The sequence below is a fragment of the Phalacrocorax carbo genome, chromosome 1 (genome assembly GCF_963921805.1).
Source record: "Phalacrocorax carbo chromosome 1, bPhaCar2.1, whole genome shotgun sequence".
Taxonomy (NCBI): domain Eukaryota; kingdom Metazoa; phylum Chordata; class Aves; order Suliformes; family Phalacrocoracidae; genus Phalacrocorax; species Phalacrocorax carbo.
In genome coordinates, this window is record NC_087513.1 from 76,842,656 (window position 1) to 76,862,561 (window position 19,906).

Genomic DNA, 19,906 nt, shown 5'->3' on the forward strand with positions numbered 1-19,906 from the left:
CTGGGCTTATGTCCAGCAAATCAAGGGAAGAACACTGGATAAGCTTGGTCCAGTATCTTCTGAGATTCCTTTTCAGAGTCTTTTCTTTTTTTTGTAAAATTGCATTTGTATTGTACACAGTGTCATCTTAAACTAAACACAAACATAGCAAGTTATATGCTAAGCTCATAAATAACTTACTTGATCATGCAGAGCTTTAGTTTGCTGTTTCTGCTGCTCTTCCAGCTTTGACTGCTTCTTTTGTTGATTATTATAATGTGCTTGTAAATGTGCATAGCTGTCTTCTGTGATGTGTCTGCTGAGCCCTGTGTCAGTGGTTGCAAACTCTATCCCCAGTTTCTGTAAAAATTCTTGGTGTGTAAGATATCCTTTTGCATCTGTATCATACCTTGAAAAAGAAATGTTCTTTTTAAATATTCATGTGTTCTTCATAGAAAGGCATTACAGATGTCCTTAAGTGACTTAACAGCTTAAATCTCAGTGACTTCACTTCCTTATAGAGGTGCCATACCACACTGAGAATGAGTGACTTTATGAGAGACTCAAAGATAGAGCTTATGCATTGTAATCACAGAGTTGATTCTGAAAATACTACCCTGAGGACCAAACTGTCAGGGGTATTCTCCAGCTCTCAGTATTGCTGCCTTTCAGTGTCTGACTTGAGATGCAGAGAACTGGGCTCCTAAAAATTCAGTCTCAAGTGTCTCAAACTGGTCACACAAGTCTGAGATGCTCAGAATTATAATCATCCTTCAGAAACATAGGCTTAGCTTCATAAACACTTTTCATATTTTCTTAGGTATAAACCATTCCATAGGCTTTTTCCCCTGCAGTTTCTCCCCCGCTAGTGCTCCGATGCATGGTAATGCCTAATTTAGCCTCAGCTGCACTCTAATTCCTTTATTCAAGTTACAGACATATCAGGCACGTAAGAGATTTTAGCTATTCTATAAAAGGAGTGGCTGATGGGAGTGCAGTTGTGCAGCAGATAACTGCATGAAAAGGATACTCTTCAATGTGCCATGGCACCCATAAGGAATAAGAATGAAAAGTAAAATCTAATGGAGTAGAAAATAGTTCAGAGATTAATCAGTGCTAAGAAGAAATTATATAGTTAATGCAGTTTGAAACCAAAACGCAATACACTCAGGTTCTATATGTTAGAGAGAGTGATTATTTTTTTAAATAGACCTGTAATGAAGGCAGCTTTTTATATAATGTCACGTACAGCTGACATCTATGCCATTTCAAACACAGCTTATAGCAGAGCTCCTCTTTGTTTAAGGCAGGCAAGTATTTTCCCCCACTTCACAACAAATTACTTGTCTATAAAAACATTTCATTATATTACTTGCCATCTTTACACAGCATGAAATTACCATACTTTCTTTTGTTATGTATTTGGTAGGTAGCATTTTTCTTTTGACTGAATCACTTTTATGTAGGTTAAAAATACTGTAAGTAAATTTAGTGCTCTGGAAAGGAGAGGCTGGTAACACTGCCTGCAGACAGGTATGCAATGCAGACCCTCCACGGAGCTCCTCGATGGAAGCTTTGTCTGCAGTTCCCAGGTGACCTGAGGCACTTGGAACTGACTTTCACCCATCATAGACTAAGGTAGGTGTTTCTGTGTATAAGCAAAATTGGTGAAAACCAAGTTAATTTAACCAGTGACGTAATGGAAGAAAAATGGATGTTAAATTAAAGGGATCGGTAACTCTGAACTCAAGAGAAAGTCCTCTTGGAAACTCATGGATCTAATTGTATTCTTGAGCTTAGTATGATAAGACATAGCCTCCTGTAACGCCGTGTCATGATCTGAGGTCACAATCATAACAAAATAAAAGATTTCTTGTGCAGGGTAATCTATTGTCATTCGCTGCACTGCCAAAGGCTCTGTAATCCTATAAAAGATAAAATATTGCAAGAGCTAATCACTTAGAGTTGTCATACCTTGCCCAAAGCTGCTTAAATTCTTCCGGGGTGATTGGAATGCCAAATCTGAACAAGACTTTCTTCAAGTCCCTTGGCTGTGTAATACCATTTCCTTCACTGTCAAATTCCTGAAAATTCTGGAATGTAAAAGAAATCGTCACTAACAAAAACCAACAAGTCTGACAAAATGTTTGATCTCTCTATAAGCTTAATGAACAATGGGAATTGAGAAAGAAACAGAAAATCGTGTATGTCTGAATTTCATCTTTTCATGTTTTTTCATTTGATTTTTACAGTTTCCTACTTTCTGCTATGGATGTGCAACTCTCAAAACCTTGAATTGGGACTGAGATCACAGGTGTTTAGGTGATGTACTCTGTGTGCAAAGTTTCTTACTGATGGCAAACACAGGGAATATGAGCATGAGAAGCGTGCGTATGGCTGTGGGTATGCCCACTGCTGAAGCATGCCAGTGGAAGATGAAGGCACTAGAAAATGGCAGACTGCAGATTTTCTCCCCAACTTGTTCTATACCTAATATTAATTAGATTTTGCTTTCCATTTTGGTTGTGTTTATTGGGTTTTTTACAATTCATCTTGCAAACTGAGACTACCAGTACTATTGTCTGATTTACACAAACATTTCATGAAAAAATTATATTCACTTTTCATTGTGCTACTCTGTTGTCCAAATATCAAAACTACTTAACAAGTTTAAAAAGATAAAAAAGTGGAAATCATTTTTATAGGACAGTTTTGTGAGAGTCTCTTTGGATGGGGTATGCATCGTAGTCAGCGCTTTACTGTGCTGGGCAACGCTGGATGTCAGCATGAGTAGGTGTGTATGTACAGCACATAGTCAAACAGGCCTCAAATGAAGCCCATTACTGCTCTTACAACTGAAATATTAAATAAAACCAACAATAGTAAAATATGAAGAAAGTTTTAGAAACAACTGTAATAGCATCTACTACATAATCAACATTACAAAAATTGAATATTATTCAAAATGTAGATTTTTTTTAATCACATAGTAAGTTTTCATCATTAATGAGCTATTTTGCAAGGGTCTCTTTGAATATTTATAGAATCTGAAGATCAACATTGCATAATGTTCTGAAATCTATTAGTGCTGCTTATTTATTTAAAGAAAACATTCTTCTTACCCTTGCTAGGTCATGCCATCTGGTTCTTGCTTTGATAACAAGGTAGTAATGAGCGTGATCACAAGCTAACTCTGCATCCGTTATCATCTGGGTTTTTTTCAGAAAAGAAAAAAATAAAATAACAACTAACTATGTTTTATGTTAGTGGGATCTTTAATCTCCACAAGTTTCCTTCCCTTTTGTTGTTCTTCATGGTAGTGGTGGTTTTGTTTCCTAGTTTCTAAGATACCCATTAAAGACTGTTACTTCACATCTGTGTAAACTTAATTCTTTAAATACTGCCTTATTTCCCTAGCCGCAGGTTAGCGAAGATGTTTTAAATTTTGTAATTCCCTATTTATTTTCAAATCAATGTTGTTCAATTCTCCCTCAAAATCAAGAGCCAGCATGGATCATTTATACACATAGAAGGAAATGTTAATTATCTCAGAAACTATTATATCCTGGAGTGACTCCAGGAAGATTATCGTTGATTTACATCAATAATGTAGATCAAAAATATCTATGTGAGTCACCAAGGCATGGCTAGTAAGTCTGGGGAGTAAGACCCACATTTGCAAATTCAGCCACAATTACCAGTGCCAAACTTTTGGGAGCCTGGTCCTTCTCTTTGAATCCGAGCATGCAGAGGAATATGGGTGCCTCAGATTAGGGTCCAGCATAGCTGTCGCACTACACAGAAGGCTAACTAAATCTGTGTGCTAAACAAGGACACACCTACCCAATAATTCAGGGTGCCTTATGTCTCTCCATTCTCACCTGAGAAGATCAGCCCTTCTTTCGGCACCCATTTCTCTTTAGCTTTTCTAAGGACTTCCAGTTAGAAAACTGAGGAAAGGCTGGTCTTTTAACACACAGCTGCTCACCTTGTGCTACGTCCTAGCACCGGTTGGTCCTCCAGCTATTGCTTTGTAAGGAAATGCTGCAGACATATGGCTTCAGAGCCTGGTTCAGCCGTGTTCCTTGGGCCAAGATTCTCAAACAAGAGGCAGAGGAATGTTGGGTCTGCAGACCAGGCAAGATGTGGTAACTACATCTGACTTATCCACTGAGTTCCTGTACCACCCAGGGCATGCCCAGACCAGAACTTAGCTCCTGGAAAACTGCAACACTGCAAACCCAGCCATTTCTGAGCTCCTGGGGCTCTGGGCCTTGAAAGCCTTTGCTGAGGCCTCCATTTGAATTTAGAAACACAAACGCCACATTAATATATTTTAGAGGCCTGGGAACCTTCTGAGTTTTCCCCACTCCTACTGCTTGAGAGAAGATTCCATAAGCCTAAACAATCAACCAACAGAAATAGTCTAAAAATTTAGCTGGGAAAATGCAAGTCACTATATTTTTTTGCTGGACTTCTGAAACAGCAATAGTTTCAATTTCTAGCTAAGCCCAAACTGAAACAGAAATGAAAGTGCCACAGTAATTGGTCTCAGACTCCAACTGTTAACAAGACTCAATCATCATCAGTTTCCTTTCTTGTTTTTTAGACTGATGTCCTTGATTCACTCAGTTGTCCAATTCAGGAAAAAAGAAAACCACACCAAGCAGATAAATATTACTAACATCAGAGCCAACAGTAATGCTGTAAGAGACAAATAAAAACTGGGAAATAAGCCTATGTGTATATATCACATCGTCACTGCCACAGCAGAGATGAGTTGCTGATCAGGAGCTTTTTCAGTCCTGCTGTATCTTGTCATTATTTTTATGAATTTATCTCTGTTTGCATAGTTAAATGGAGTTTCACACTGAGTTTTTAGAATTAATTTTTTAGTGCCCAAGTGCTACTTGTCATTAAAGTTAAGCTCAAACTTTAAAATTCCAGATGTTTTAAGGAGCATCACTTCTCGCAGGAAGGGAGGCTGCAGCACTATTCTCCCTAGACTCCACCCACTCCACAGTGCCTCAGTGCTTCTGTGCACCTCACTTGATCTTGTCTACTCTCAGTGGCCTGGCAGCATAAAGGTCTGGAGCATGAGGTTTTGGACTACTGTAATCTACACTGACAACAATATTAGTCTCAGAACTGACAGGCTCTGTGCCAGAGAGGTAATACGCTGACTGCTCCTCAATCCAAAATGACATCTGATTCCCAAACCATCTCCTAAATTCTGTATGCTTGGAAGATGCAGCAAAGCTGTCCAGTTTGGAGGCTAGCCTAGCTGTAAGGCTCCAGCCAAGGTACCAGTATATATATGTTTGACCTTACAGGTTTAGAGCAGTCCCCAGGGTTAGCTCTGGCATTTTAACCTGGTGGTGGATTCAATATCTGATTTAATGGAGTCGTAAATCACTGAGAACTTGGTAAAGCTACCCACCTTCAGCTTGATAAAGACAGATTTTAATACTATCTTTTTTCAATAATACCCAACACACATTTTCACACAGCATACTCATTTCTGTAAACACATTGGATTACTGTACGTATTACACAGCTTTTTGTTTCTTACTTGTGAGATGGTATGAGCTGAGGAGGTACCTCCTTAGTTTCTTGGGTATGGAACAGTTGTCAGAATTCTTGGTAATTTAACGTGGAGTTCATATTCATTCCCAACAAACCAAGTACATGCAGGAATTCCTCATCTCTAAGATGAAGCAGAAAGCTGTTCAAGAATTGCCAAAAGTCAAGCATGTTGATGATACTGTCATGGTTACTGTCTGTTTCATGGAAGGCAGAATAGGTGTCCTAACAAGGAATATTTAACTAAATATATTTAACACATCAACTACATATTTTTAAACATAAATAACAAATGTTTGCTCTAGACTTGTTTTGACAACAGGCAAATATTTTACCGCAGTTAGAGAATACAAAGCATTTATAGTACTGTCTTACTAAACACTTGGGATAGCCCGCAGTAAACTGCAGTCTTACTTCTTTCATCTCAAGCATGTACAGAACGGAGCAAAAGTAGGGAGCATCAAAAAGCCACCCCATACAAATTTACAAATTAACCTCCACTTTCTATCAGTACTATACTGAGAGGTACCTCATTTCTACCCTTGCCCACCCTTAGGAAACCTGTAATGAAGAGAGACTTTACAGAAATTGATCTACCATCTGAGCAGTTTCTCCCATTAAAATAGATGCAAAATGTTCAAACACCTTTAAAATGGTGCAGTTCTTCAAAAATCTGAAGTAATGCTGATAAATATGATAAGCTTTGCTAGGGGTGTCCAAGCTGGTTTGAACAGAGGATCCCTTTCTTGAATGCTGGTCTTTCTACTTCTCCCAGGGAACAGGGATGGGATGGGATGAAGTGAGCAAAAGGGTAATGACTGCGGCTTCTCTCCTTTGTAAAATGTGCTTTCTCTTACTCTGTGCGTATCCATGGTGGGAATTCAAGGAATACATTCTAATGGTAATTACAGAAAATAATAAGCAAACGTAGAAAAGCCGGAAAAAAACCTCTTTGATTAAGATGACTGTGTTGCAAACTTTAGGGACTAAGAACATCTTCTTGAAAGATCATTCTCATGAATAGGTGGACTGTTCCATCAATGAGTAGTACAGAGTTATTATTTTCTAATTGCAGGATCTTTAATAGTTATGTTCACAAAAGGATGTGAAAAAATAACTCAGATCTTGTTTTCTTGTCAGAGGCTGCAGAGAAGACAATTAGGAAAAAAAAAAGTTTTTGTCTTGAAAACTGAATGTAGTTGAACTGGAAGTTTCTGAGAACACAGAATATATGAAATCCAACACAATTTTTAGAATCGCTTTCCTGGCAGCTCCTCCAAACCAACTTTTAAAACAAATGCTTGTATTAAAATAACAACCAGCTTCACTGCCAAAAGGAAACCGTGGCTTGATGTATTTACCCTGTAGACTCCCATCAGCTTATCATTGACTGAGACGTTCTTCAGCAGTCGTGTAGTGATATTTAGCATCATTTAGTTTGTGGTTTGGGCTGTTACATAATGTAGCTCCTGGCCTGTTCAATGTGGCATCTGCAATAATGAAATCGAAGTATAGCAAACATTGAAAGATTATATTAAACGTATCTGATAAATAGCACGGTAACATAACATAAACAAATTAAGAAACCTTGCAATCATATTCTTTACAACCCAAACATGAGAAAGTCCAATAGCTGTATGCATTATCAGTGGTGCCCACCCAATTTCCAGTAATGGCCTCAGCCACTATGGTTTTCCCAGCACAAGGTGAAGAGGATAATCTCAACCTGAAGAAAGCACAGCTGAGACAATGTTTTTTTCTTTTGCTTTAGCCTCCTCTGGTTGTTTTGAGGAAGGGAGGTATCAGACTGGAGGAGGACAAATGGAGCACCGTGAAAGCCATGACTTGTTGTCATACCGGCTGTCTGTCTCAGTGAGGGAACACAGAAGCTGCAGACTGTGTCAGAGAAAGTAATGTGTTACGTCTTTGACTGTATAGCACAACTGTTGCACGCTAGACCATTTCCCCTGGAGCAATTCTATCCTGGTTAAGCCCTCCTCCAGTCTGAACCAATGTGAACTATTTCAGGAGATCTGCCATCAAAACACTCCTGACTTAACAAAGCATAACCCCTGAAACTATTTTGCCTGATGTTCTGTTCTGGCATGACTCAGTCCTGCACAAACAGCAGCGTCATGTTGTCACAAGGTTATTATCCCACAGCCCAGCAGGATCAGGAAAGGGCAGCAGCCAGCTTCGCAGCAGGGCACCCATGTACTTCCAGTCCTGAAGGGCTAAGGTACTTTTAGGCCATAGCAAAGCTATTTTGGTCACTGTTCCAGATCTGATTCCTTCTGCTCGTTGTGCAGTGATACTCTAGGAACCTATTTTGCTTTGTTTCTGGGGAAAAAGAGACTAAGCATCTTTTGTAGCCTCTTGAGCATTTCAGACTTTTTCTGCAACATATGAGCCACATAGAGGAGTAAAGTAATTCATGCCAGATTTAAAAATGGGAAAATCTTGCAAGAAAAGATGTACACACTGACATTTCACTACACCCTACTCCTGAGTGATAAGAAAAATGCTAAGCTAATGGTCTGTTCTAAGGGAACGTTTCTTTTCTTTTTAAAAGATTTACATACACCAACACACAAGAGCCTGTACAACTACCCCAACGAATCACTGAGTAGTATTCCCTGCATCATTTTAACTTCTACTGGTTTTACCCTTTAAATCCTTCTCCTCCCTACAGACATTCACTATCCTTCCCTTTTTTCAATTCCAGTTTCTATTGAAGTCTAGTCAAGAAAATTTGTACTCGTGTTATCTTCCTACTAAAGCTTATAAGAAGAAAATCAGGTCTCATTTTCTGTAACTACAGACCACCCTCCTTCCCAGTGAATCACATTATTGAAAAATAAAAGTTAGGAGGGTTTTTTTCTTTGCCTTCTGGTTTCTGAGACTTACTTTATGTTAAATGTGGGTCACACTTCCCTTTACGACTATGAGCTATAGTAACATATGGAAAGAAAAGCTGTGATTCTCGTAATTGGCAAAAGCAAAAACTTCAAATACAGACAAAACACTGTTGATTCTTGATTTAAATCAAAGAGCTGGCACACGCATTTTCCCTGAGGTTAACCTGTTTCAAACATCTTTTATTAAGCTACTGAATGAAGGTGCACATATTTTGGTGGGCAGGTGATTAGCTGGCTATATTAACAAACTCCTAAACTTCTAAGCCTGAATGAAGAAAAGCCTGAATATTACATCAGCCATCCACAGGTCAGCTCTCCCTTTTGTCTTAGTTCTAAAGGTGAAATATGACAGCAGAAAATAATAATAACAGCATGAAAAAAGTAAATGTGCACCTCTGAGGAAAATAACAGAGGCATAGTATGGAATTTAAAACAGGCCTTGAAGCCAATGGCAAAAGTGCCATTGACTTCAGTGGCATCAGAATTTTGACCACAAAATCTAGACTTAAAGCGTAAGTGTATATAAAAAAGAAAAAAATAATAATTACTTACTAGCTCTGGTTTGCACTCAGGGTTCTATTCTAAGAAATTCAGATTCCCTCAGCTTAATTTTTACAAGTTGAAAATCAAAACCCCTTACTTACAGTGCCTTGAAATCAGTGAAATTACTGATGGGGTAAGGCAAACAGCTGAGGTGAAAAAAATGTCATCCCAGATTATGAATATGTTCCTCTGGTATTCATTCCTCAGCAACAGTAAATCAATGAAGACCACATCCTCATTATATGGGTGGATAATACATCTATATCTACACAAACAGTAAACCTTGCTCTTTCACTGGGACTCTTGATATTCTAATAAAATTATCAATTACGTTATAGATAACCACTTTTCAGCATTCTCTAGTGAAAATGTCCCTTAACAGCTTTAGCATTCAAAAGCAGTACTTTAAATTAAAACCATAATCCAGTAAGTAACCAGATCACACCACAGAGCTCCAGTTGTATATACTGCCACTAGAACTCATCATTAATGGCTTACTGACAGATCTTTCTTCCCTGAAAGGACTAGTTACTGTTTTCTGGCTTTTTACACAAAATAGAAGAAGTTGCTGGACATCGTTACTGTCCTGTAATTTAGGATACAACGTAGTTCCAAGACTGAATAAGAGTTAGAAATGCAGAGGACAAGGATCTACTCAAGGCAGAGCAATCAGTCAGTTACTTTTTGCGAGCTGTTAGCGACAACTCCATGGCACCTGTCTGCGGACCTTTAGCTAGTTCACATCCCACATGTTCTGGTTTCCCCATTGTCCTGAGTTAGATACTCAGCAGCTTAGCTAGGTCAGGAGTCAAAGAACTACAGACAGAAGGGTCATCCACATCCTAAAAATCATATAATCTCTTACAAATTTCACCAATAGTCTTTCCTTAAAAGATAAAAGTTCTGGATCTTCCAGGAAAGTTTTATTTCATGCTTTATTGCTGTTAAAATTCCTTTACATTCCAGTATTTCCACAAAATCCAGATAACTCAACCCTCCATCTGGTAACCCTAGCTTTTCTGTTAGTAGATTAAAGTGACTGCCATCCATTGACGTGCCATGATCTTCCAACACCCATTAGAAGAGAAATAAAATAAGTTATGTAATGGCCTATTTTCTTGCTTAATATGCCATTTTGAATACTAAACGTCTGGGTGTTTTATCCTACGGCTCAACTTGAATTACTCTGAAAATTGATCTCTCTTCCTTACATTTACTGTAACCCATTTAAATATAGATCTATTCTGTACAACTTCAATTCTATACAGAAGGAGACAGAGAGCAAGATTTGACTATATTTTTGAGACTGGCATTTTGAGCAAAAGCACCGAGTGATAGGCTACGATTAAACTTCACCTGGAAGATAGAAAGTGCCAGAAGAAATGATGTTAGCTCGTTTAGCAGACTAGAGGAAAATTGTCATTTGTAGAATTTGCTGCTACCACTTTTCCCCACAAGCCTGCCACAACTACCTTCTGGACAAGAAATGCTGCAGAATAGATTCAGGCCCCTGAACCACACACAGCTACAGCGAGGAGGAAGGAAGGCACGATTCCTTCTGCACTGCTGCTCTTCAAAGCAGATTTGGGGATCCATTTTAGGAAATCTATTTTGGCAAGAAACTTTCTGTCTTTCCCCCGCCTCCCCCAGACCCTTTACCTCTCTACAGTTAAGAGGTGCAGTCTGGAGTGGCAGCAGTCTCCCATTGCACCCCTTAGTGTTACCTGGTGGTTGACCGTGAAAGGGACCCTTATTTTTCTTCTACATTTCCCACCTGCTGTTTCCCTGAAAAGCTGTAGTTGCAGCCCTGCTGCTGCTGAAGGATTTCTCCAAAACCTTTCATTTCCTTCAGCTTTTTTGTAACTCCTGATTTGGCTTTATTTCTTTAAAACTATCCTGCACAGCTCTGTCCTGACTTTCCAAGTGTTCCTACAGTGATTACTCTTGCCATTATATTTTCGTTAATTGTACAGATTAAAAGAAAAAATTCATTAAATAGCTGAACAGCGTAAGGAGTGTTAAAAACGTGAGAATAATTAGCAAATTATCATTCCTTTCTATGAATGTAAAGCTTCTGGATAAGCAAGCACATTTTATGTTCAGTTGAACAAGTATTTACCATCAGATCAAATGCTTAATAGTAGCGATAAGGAAATCTGGCCTCACAAATCCAATCAAAGCTGAAGAGAATCAGGCACAATAGTAATGTTGGTGACTACAGTCTCAACTATTAACACTTTTATCTAGAGAAAAAAAAGTTATAAAATTCTGTCAAAACTGCATACAGGATTAAGTCATGTTAAATTGTATGACTAGGTCATTGTCCTGTGCTGAATGGCTCACAAAAGGCATAATTTCAAAGTCTTATTTAAAGGAAGAGGACTGATGACATCTCTGCAGGAAGGAGGTATTGTAATCCTTCACAAAAGTGAAGGCACACACACAAATTTTGGATGTTTCCCCAGGACGCCTGACAGAACTTCAGTTACCATCTTCCTGATTTTGAACTGTATTAAAAATCAGACAAGTCCAAAGGTGCAAAGACATGGTCTGTGCCTACTTGCTCCGTTCCTAGGAGAGCCAGGCCACAGAAGGCAGAGGTACTACGTTACTCTTTAGTAAAGAAGGTGGCACTTCCCTTCACTAATCCACCTCACACCTTGGGTACTCCAGAGGCAAGCAGCTGAAAAGTGTTCTTACGCTGTAAATTATAAAGAAAAACACAGAGAACTGACAGTTTTGGCATAACCTTCATGATGTTATGTCTGCATTTTGGGGATATTCAGGCATACCAAGACCAATTACCCTTCAGAGGAAGGTAAGGGTGCATTCTGCCCTCTCCCTTAATGCTGCTATAACATAGCGTTATGCAAATAAACAGAGCTCATCCACTTCCAAGTTGGGCAGACAGCTTTTGCCCACTTCTATGGCTTGGCCTGGAATAACAAATCAGAAAACAAATATGCTTTTTTGTTTACCACTACCACTGTTTGAGTAACCTATTCAACCTCTGAGGACAAGCAACTCTGGCCAGCTGTACATTAGCTGCCTGGCTGCTCTAAATGAAGCTGTAGATCAGTGCAGCAGTTTCAATGTGCCAGTAAGGTGAGAAATCGCATTGGCACACCTGCCCAGCTACAGAGTCAGGATCCAGTCGAAGAACAGCATACTTTCACCTTTCACTTCATTGACACCCCAAAATGCCTCACACCTACCCACCTCAATGCACTTGGAACATGTCATATTTCCTTCGCCATTTGTGATAACTTAATGTATCCAAAACATCTATATGCAGCTGGCAGATGTGATACAGAGAGTCCTACATCCTTCTGAAGCATCAGCAGGTGGCCTGGGGAGATTCCCCACAATGCCTACAATGGTGCTAGTCACCCATTTCTGGATTTTACCACTGAAACTCCATGAGCTCTGGGATGAAACGCAACTGTGCTCCCAGGGCATCTTGGTAGAAGTGTCAGGGAAATTAAAGCAGGAAGAATGCGAAAACTCCCAGTTTTGCAAAAGGTGCAGAGATCTCTCTCTAAAGACCACAAGTGATGGAGAATCAGTTTCAGTCTGCACTTCACCTGAAAACACACATGCGCAGCCAGTTCCCAGAGACATAAGGTAGTATATCACTTCAGTTCTGATGAGGAATCCCTTTTAATGACCCTTATTCACACAGAGCTTTCATCCTCATTGTTTCCAGGGTAGGCTTATTTCACTCAGCACAAGGCAGGGCAGAACAGGACTACTGCAGGGAAGCAGGCCCCTTTGAATGATCATAGGCAGCAGCAGCAGGGCAGAATTCCCGGGCAGCATTCCATCCAGCTGGACTTTGCTGAGCTTGCAGGATCCAAGAACATCACGCAAGTGCAGTGATAAATATACCTGGCTGCAGGTACATGATGATTTTTTTATCCTTCGTCTATTGCCAAAACTTGAGAAATGCATCATCCATAGTGTAATAAAAGAACAATGAAATCACAAAGACTAACTGTTCAATAGCTTCTGGTGCTATACAAATATCTCAGATGTGAGTTGTACATGGACAGCCAACGCAGAAGAAAGCAGCAGGTAGAATGAGTTTGTTCTGCCTAACAGTGACAAAACATACATTACTGCACTAGCTGCAGGCAACTTATAAGCCTCTTAGGTATCACATTGTAGTGTAAATCACAGCAGCCAAAGCCAATGTCCCAAAGGTATGTGCCACAGATGTCAGTTCAGTATAGGAGGAAGGGTTGCAGCTTAACACGTTCTTAATAAGTGTAGTATTAATAAGAAAATATTAAGAAAAATGGAAAATCTTTTGTGTGTTTTGTCCTCCCTCTTTCTCTCCCCTTCATTTCAAAGCAATTACACTTCCTGCATGCAACTGCAGAAAGATATCCACCTGAGTTTAAGAAAATGTGCGGCTGAATGCAGCTACAGTGTCCATGCGGGGGAAGGCTCTGTAGTAACAGCCTTTGTCCTGTCATAAGCTGTGGAGCACATACCTCATGGGTCTATGGTGAGAAGGGGAGAAAGGAAGGCAAGAGCTTGTCACCTTCTTACAGTCAGTACATTTGACCCTGCAACAGTAGCTGGTGAAAACATGTGCAGTCCATGGTACACAGATGGGAAGATGATGTTTGTTACTGAACCAGAGTGAAAACAGATTAGGACAAACTTTCTCAAGGTACTACCCAGGCCATTTTCAAAGGTACAGTTCTGGTTTAACCCTTGCTGACTCTTACCTTACTTCAGCGCCCAGACAAAGGGCAGACCATGTATTACTGTCATAGCATTCTTTAGCAGCAGCTCTTGCTTAAACCTAGGTAGACTAGGGAAATATTACTGCCATCGTGTCTCTTTTTCTGTCCAGTTTCAACTTTCAGCAAAGCATTTTGCCTTGAAATGTGAAAAGAAAGAAACGTACAGATGGGTGCTTTTAGTGTCCCAACTACAGACTGAAATCCATGACCTCATAAGGCTGTCCAAAGCACAACATGCAGTCAGATAAGCCATCAAAGCTGTGACAGAGCCTGGGAACACCACAGAAAACCCTACCTCAAAAAAGACACCTACAAAATTAAATTGGAATTCTTGGCAAGTTAAAACTATACAATTTCAATACATTCGTATTATTGTGGGTCCTCTCATCACTGAGATGCTGTACCCAAATCAGCTAACCCAGCATCAAAAGCCACTCAACATCAAACAGTTACACTGGAAATTTACAGCATGATCAAATCCACTGAATTCAAATAAGAGCTACAGAAAAGTTCTCCTCTCCTGTTGGGGACCAGTCTATGCCCTGAAATGCTACTAAACATCTAGAGGACATTTCTCTGACAAAATCACTCCTTTGAAAGTAGAGAAAGAGTGAGCAAAGAAGAGATCTGGGGACCCCAGGGAGTGTCCCCTAGTCCCATCATGATTATGGGGGACACTGCAGTCAGGAATCTGAAAGATGGCATAAAATTAGCTTAGGTCATTCTCCCTGAAGTGTCAGGCTATATCTGTTAAAAATCTTGTTCTTCTCCTACCTCTCTCCAGTTCCTACCAGCTACCACTGTGCAGTTGCAAAGAGGGCTTAAGGACTCTGAGTTAAGGCTTAGGTGATTCTTTAAGGTATGCCCATTCACTTCACATAAGAGGCGTGTTGTTGGTTGACATTAGACCTCCAAGTCCCAACTGCGTCTTGCCAGTCCCAATTCATATGTGCTCTTTTTGACGACTGGGAGCTCAAAGTTGGCACCTTGAAGCTTTCAGTGTCTAGTGCTGCTACAGGATGACAATTTTATGTCTTTAAAGACAAGTTGAGGTTCTTTCTCATCCAATAACCTGCATGAGACCTGTATATCTCATCAGTAACTGAAACAGTCCTGGAGGATTTACCTCTAGCTGTGTGAGCAGGCACGTTGCTAAGACAATAAGTATCTTTCTGGGAAAAGTACACGAGAGAGAAAAATAGCTAATGTTTTTCCTACCTTCCGCAAGTCAACTTTATTAATTTTTCCATGTGATTGCTTGTTGTAGGCAAAAAAGCTGCCTTTAATAGTTGCTGCCTGTTGTATCACTCCGTCCTTCAGCCTTCTAATTACTTCATCAACAGTTCTATTCTGGGCATATTTGTTAGCTTGGTCTTCAATCTGCTTGATTCTAAAATTGAAAGATTGTGCATGAAGACAAGTTGCTTATTTTTTGTAGTTTCAAACATTTGATTCAGCAATAATGAACAAGACTGCTTTGATGACAAACAAGACATAGACAGGCAAGAAGCTTCTTTGATGCAAAACAAAATGATAGTTGATCAAGTTAGAGTACACATCGATTCCAAGGCCTATATTGTGCAAACATTTCTTACATATAGATTGCTTTACAAAAGAAAAAGAAAAAAAAAACAAACAAGAATTGACTGATATTGCTCTGAAGTATTTCTTTTGCAAATGGAGCTCCTAGACCTCCGAATCACAGGCTTAGTTTCTAATGAGCCCACATTTCTACATCAGCTAAGGAGCTATCTTTATCCTTTAATACCTCCTCAGTTAAATTGAGATGGCTAAGCTAACATAAAAGCAGTTAATGGAAGTCCTTCCATTGATTTTAAAAGGAAAAAATATATCTTATGATATTTTCTCTCTTCCTGGATCCCAAATAAATCACTTCCATGCTTTTTCCCTTCAGAGGAATGGCTGGAATACCTTTCTTTCTCAGGCCCTGTAAGAAAGTCCATTGATATGGACTATATATGCTTTTTGCTGAAATACCACAACCTTCATCAGTAAGCCATTAAAATAAATAACAACTAAATATTTCATAACTTTTAAAGACAGAAAAGAAATTAAATTAAAGGGTATATAAAGTTCCCACTTGTACCTATTTTACATCCATTATGGATTTACTATAACCCATGAAAAGCAAAGTTACAAAAACTATTTTTGTTAAATTTTAGAGCACGTATTTCCACATAAGCAAAATGCAGAAATTTTATTTTATAGATTTATTAAGTGTGTTTTATAGTATTCCCTAAACTTGAAGATAACCTTAACATTTTAACTCTTATTCTAAAAACATGCTAATGAAGAGAGTTTTACTCTGACCTGAGCAGCACACAGAAGATTAACTCTAAGCCTCCCAAAAGGGATCAAAAGATAACAGTGACTGGTGACTGCCTCCTGAGGATCTCAGATGGACTCATCTGCTGAAGGCACCTGGTCTTCTGAGATATCTGCTCTTGCCTAAAGTTGCCAAAACATTACCAACTTTACCTGCCCCATCCACTGATTATTATGTTCTTCTGCTTATCAACATAGGCCTTGCCATTAATACCCCTGAGAAAATGAAAAAGTAATTACAGGACAGGTGATGAAGTTAAATTCAAATGTTCTTTATATTCTTCCTCCTATTGAAGTTCAAGACTGAAGCAAAGGCTGGATGTGTCCTAGAAATAAATGAATGATTACTTGCAGGATGTCATCTAAAAGACCATCTTCCCTGTCAGGGGCTTATACACAAAAAGCTCTCTTAATCTACTAGCTTTATAACCCAGTAGGGAAGCCTTAGATAGATTGAAGAAAGGAGCTGACATAAAAGCTCCCAGGAAGGTATTAAGCACAGCCACTGAGCTGAGGACCTAAAACTACTTGGAATAGGGTTATACATTACAGGGTCATAGAAGAGACAAAACCAGACAGAAAGGAGCAAGCATGATGGTTGTCAGCACGTGAATATAAAAAACGTTGTATAAAGAAGGGGACCCGGAAGTGCTTATGGTTCTTGGAAGATCCTGGAATTTTACAGTTCATTAAATTAATCCTTATTTATAGTTCTTCTGGTAAAAACCTATGACAATATGAGTGCTACAGTGGTAGGATGCCTACTATACATCATCAACAGTGAAAACAGGATTTGAATTTGAAGTTCTTGGAGATTTGGAGGTTTTTTTTCTGAGGGGGGGGGGAAAGAGAAGCAAAATCAAATCATCCAGGGTAAAAAATCTGGTTGTAATTGGTTGAGTGATGATTACAGCAGAACACAGGTTGGTCAGCACCTTATCAGAATGTGTCAGTGACATCCTGTTGATGCTGCAAAATCTAGTGAAGGGAAAGTCTTTCTAAATTTTAACCAAATTAATACAGAGAAACTGCTTGAAAAGGTGAAATACAGCTTAGGCAGGAAGGATGATGGTATGACAGAATTTGAGACTCTTGTAAAAGGAAGGCAGGAAAAACATGGCAAAAAGTAAATTTCTACCTTCTCAAGGAACTAAAGTCTCATGGAAAAAGGGTCTAAAGGAAAAGTAACTTAAGGAGTGCTGGCAGTGCATCAGTGAAATATGCCATCATGGTATACGAGAGAAGCATGAGTATATATGACCAAAATCTGGAAGGCCACAACACAATGTGGGGTTCAATATCAAAAATATCAAGAGTATTGAGAACTCACTCTATAAATGCTTCAGTAGTATGAGAGGGATCAAGAAAAAAATTGTCTTTCTATTCAACAGAGAAAGAAAACTACCAACAGATTGCATTAAGGGGATGAAGCACTTAAAGCCTCTTTTTGTATCAGTCTTTGATAAAGAGTCAAATATGAACAGGCTGCTTGAACAATGAATACTAGTAACAAACAAGAAAGAACAAATTACAGAATACTGCCATGAATTCATATTGGTTCTTTAAAAAGTGGCTAAAATTTTCTCCCAAATTTATGCAGAAAAGCAAACACTCTACCTGGCTTTAAAAAGAGGGAAGGAGAAGAACTGGAGAGTTACTGACATATTTCTAAGAAATCTGTTCCTGCTTTCAGGCAGTAATTACAGAGTCACAAAGAGTTCAAAGCCTGTTAAGAGACATAAAAGCCACTAGGGATCCTTGAGATCTACCCTGATTTCAGGCAAGCTTGTATTTTAAATTATACTCCCCTCCAACCAGCACCACTTTTACTTTGGTTTCCTAGGGAAATAAGAATAATGCAATCAGCCTTTCATCCACATCTGTCAGCCTTCCCCCTAAATTTGGAGTCCATCTACTGATTTCAGTCAAACTTGAGAGGGGTAGGGGTCTTCAGATACAGTGGTTACAAGTTTTGTGAAATTGACAGTCATGAAAAGGTGAGAGACTTTTCATTCTCCTAGTTGGGAAGGCAGGGATGTTATCTTTTCCATTTGTTAGCAGCTAGCCAAGCAATCAAAGTATGTGCTTCTCTGGGCTAGCCATATACAGTTTCTTGCCCTGCTGCCAGCCTGCCATACTCTGCGAGAAGTATGTTCTTCTTCTACCTTCAAGTAATAAGCCACAAGTACATTTACCAACCGTGTGAGACACCAAACCCTACTCCCTGCATAATTCCCATCTCAGTGGGGCTGGGTCTCAAAGTTCTTCATTCAGGCCTGAAACACCTAACCTAACAGTCTACTCTAACATGTCAGTTCTGGGTGCCAGAATGCTTGCTGAAGTTATGGATAAAGCTTCACATAGTGGCTCAGAAGTGAGGGACAGAGTTATTTATTAGTGAGGCCACTGATTTATCTTGAGTTTAGCATACTGGGTCCTACTGACAGAACTGTATTCCATGTTGGTGAGTGACCTGCATTTTTTTATCTTGCCAGTTCTCTGCTTTAACAGTCTTTCAGTAGAAATGGCAGTGGACCTCAGTAAAAATAACTTTGGGGAATTTCTGAAAGGTCATTTGATCTAAAGAACAGGAGGGACAAACTCAGGTTGCAGAAAACAAACAGGTTGATTTCTTGATTGAAGTATAGATCATATTCTGCCTTGGGGACAATCTTGGAACGCACCTGCAGGAACACATTGTTCCCGGAAAATATCACATAGAAGGAGCCAGCTATAAGGTCTTAGATATTTCCTTGTGTCTTGCAAAAGCAACTTAGGAAAATATTTCAGAGACAGAAGCAGTCTGCTAAAAGTCTTGAGGATTAAGATGAAGGCAATAGTGGAACAGGATCTTTTACAGGGACACCTTAACCACCCCAACCTGTTAAAGAACATACAGGTGGAAAGATGTGGAAATATCAAGATTCCACCCATTGCAGACCACTTTGGTAAGAAAGAGGCCAGGCTTGCTTTCATAGATAATTCATGTAGTATTTATTTTCCATTGCATTTAATTTCAATTTGCCATTTAATTTCCATTTTCCATTCAATTTCCAGATTCCGCTCGTCACAAATTCTCGCTGAAGAGAGGAGCAGACATAATTTGGCAAATGAGAACCACACAGCACCTGTTATACAACAAGGAAAGAGGTAACATTAATTCATAAGGATACTTCCAAAGTTTCATTTTAGCAATTTCAGGAGGAGGGGTAGAACCCTTGAACTCCATGCTAGAAGGCTTAGCAGGTGTTGGTACTAGAATTGACTTGGCCATCACAGAACATCACTGGGACAAAAGGAACTGAAGGGGAGATGTAAACCACTGCTTAAACTTACAGGAGCAACTCATCTGACGTAGCTCCAAGACACCGACCAATTCAAGAACCAAACATTCAAAGGTTCTGTTTCAAGCTTGTTAGGATGCCTAAGCCTGTTAATGTCATAAATATAAGGTCAGACTTGGCATGTTTGGCATTTGCAGCACGGTCCTAGCTTTCTACAGAAGGGATTGACTAATTTCTGTGCACGCTTGTCGTAGTAAAATGACTCAAGCCATGTGCCTGAGAACTTGTCTCATAAGCTGGCAGGTATCCAGGTAACAATTCCAAACAGTCGACATCCTCCCAATAGCTAGCGACTGACAGCACTGTATAAAGCAGTTCAAAGGCCTCATACCCAACAGTCACCTTGGTAAGAAGGTAAAGGAGATCACGATCTTTTTAAAAATATCTCAAGCGGCTTTTATCATCCCAAGGCCTTGCCAGGAGAGACAGAAGGATGTCC

General features: G+C 39.4%; 1 protein-coding gene across 1 annotated transcript in view; it reads right to left on the bottom strand.

Moving 5' to 3' along the window:
- EFCAB6 (EF-hand calcium binding domain 6) overlaps window positions 1–19,906 on the bottom strand; it is a 109,609-nt gene that overhangs the window by 43,290 nt on the left and 46,413 nt on the right. The window contains 7 exon segments of the mRNA XM_064473730.1: window positions 181–388; window positions 1,954–2,072; window positions 3,102–3,188; window positions 5,614–5,787; window positions 14,996–15,167; window positions 16,277–16,339; window positions 19,149–19,251. Of these exon segments, the coding sequence (XP_064329800.1) occupies window positions 181–388; window positions 1,954–2,072; window positions 3,102–3,188; window positions 5,614–5,787; window positions 14,996–15,167; window positions 16,277–16,339; window positions 19,149–19,251 (926 nt within the window).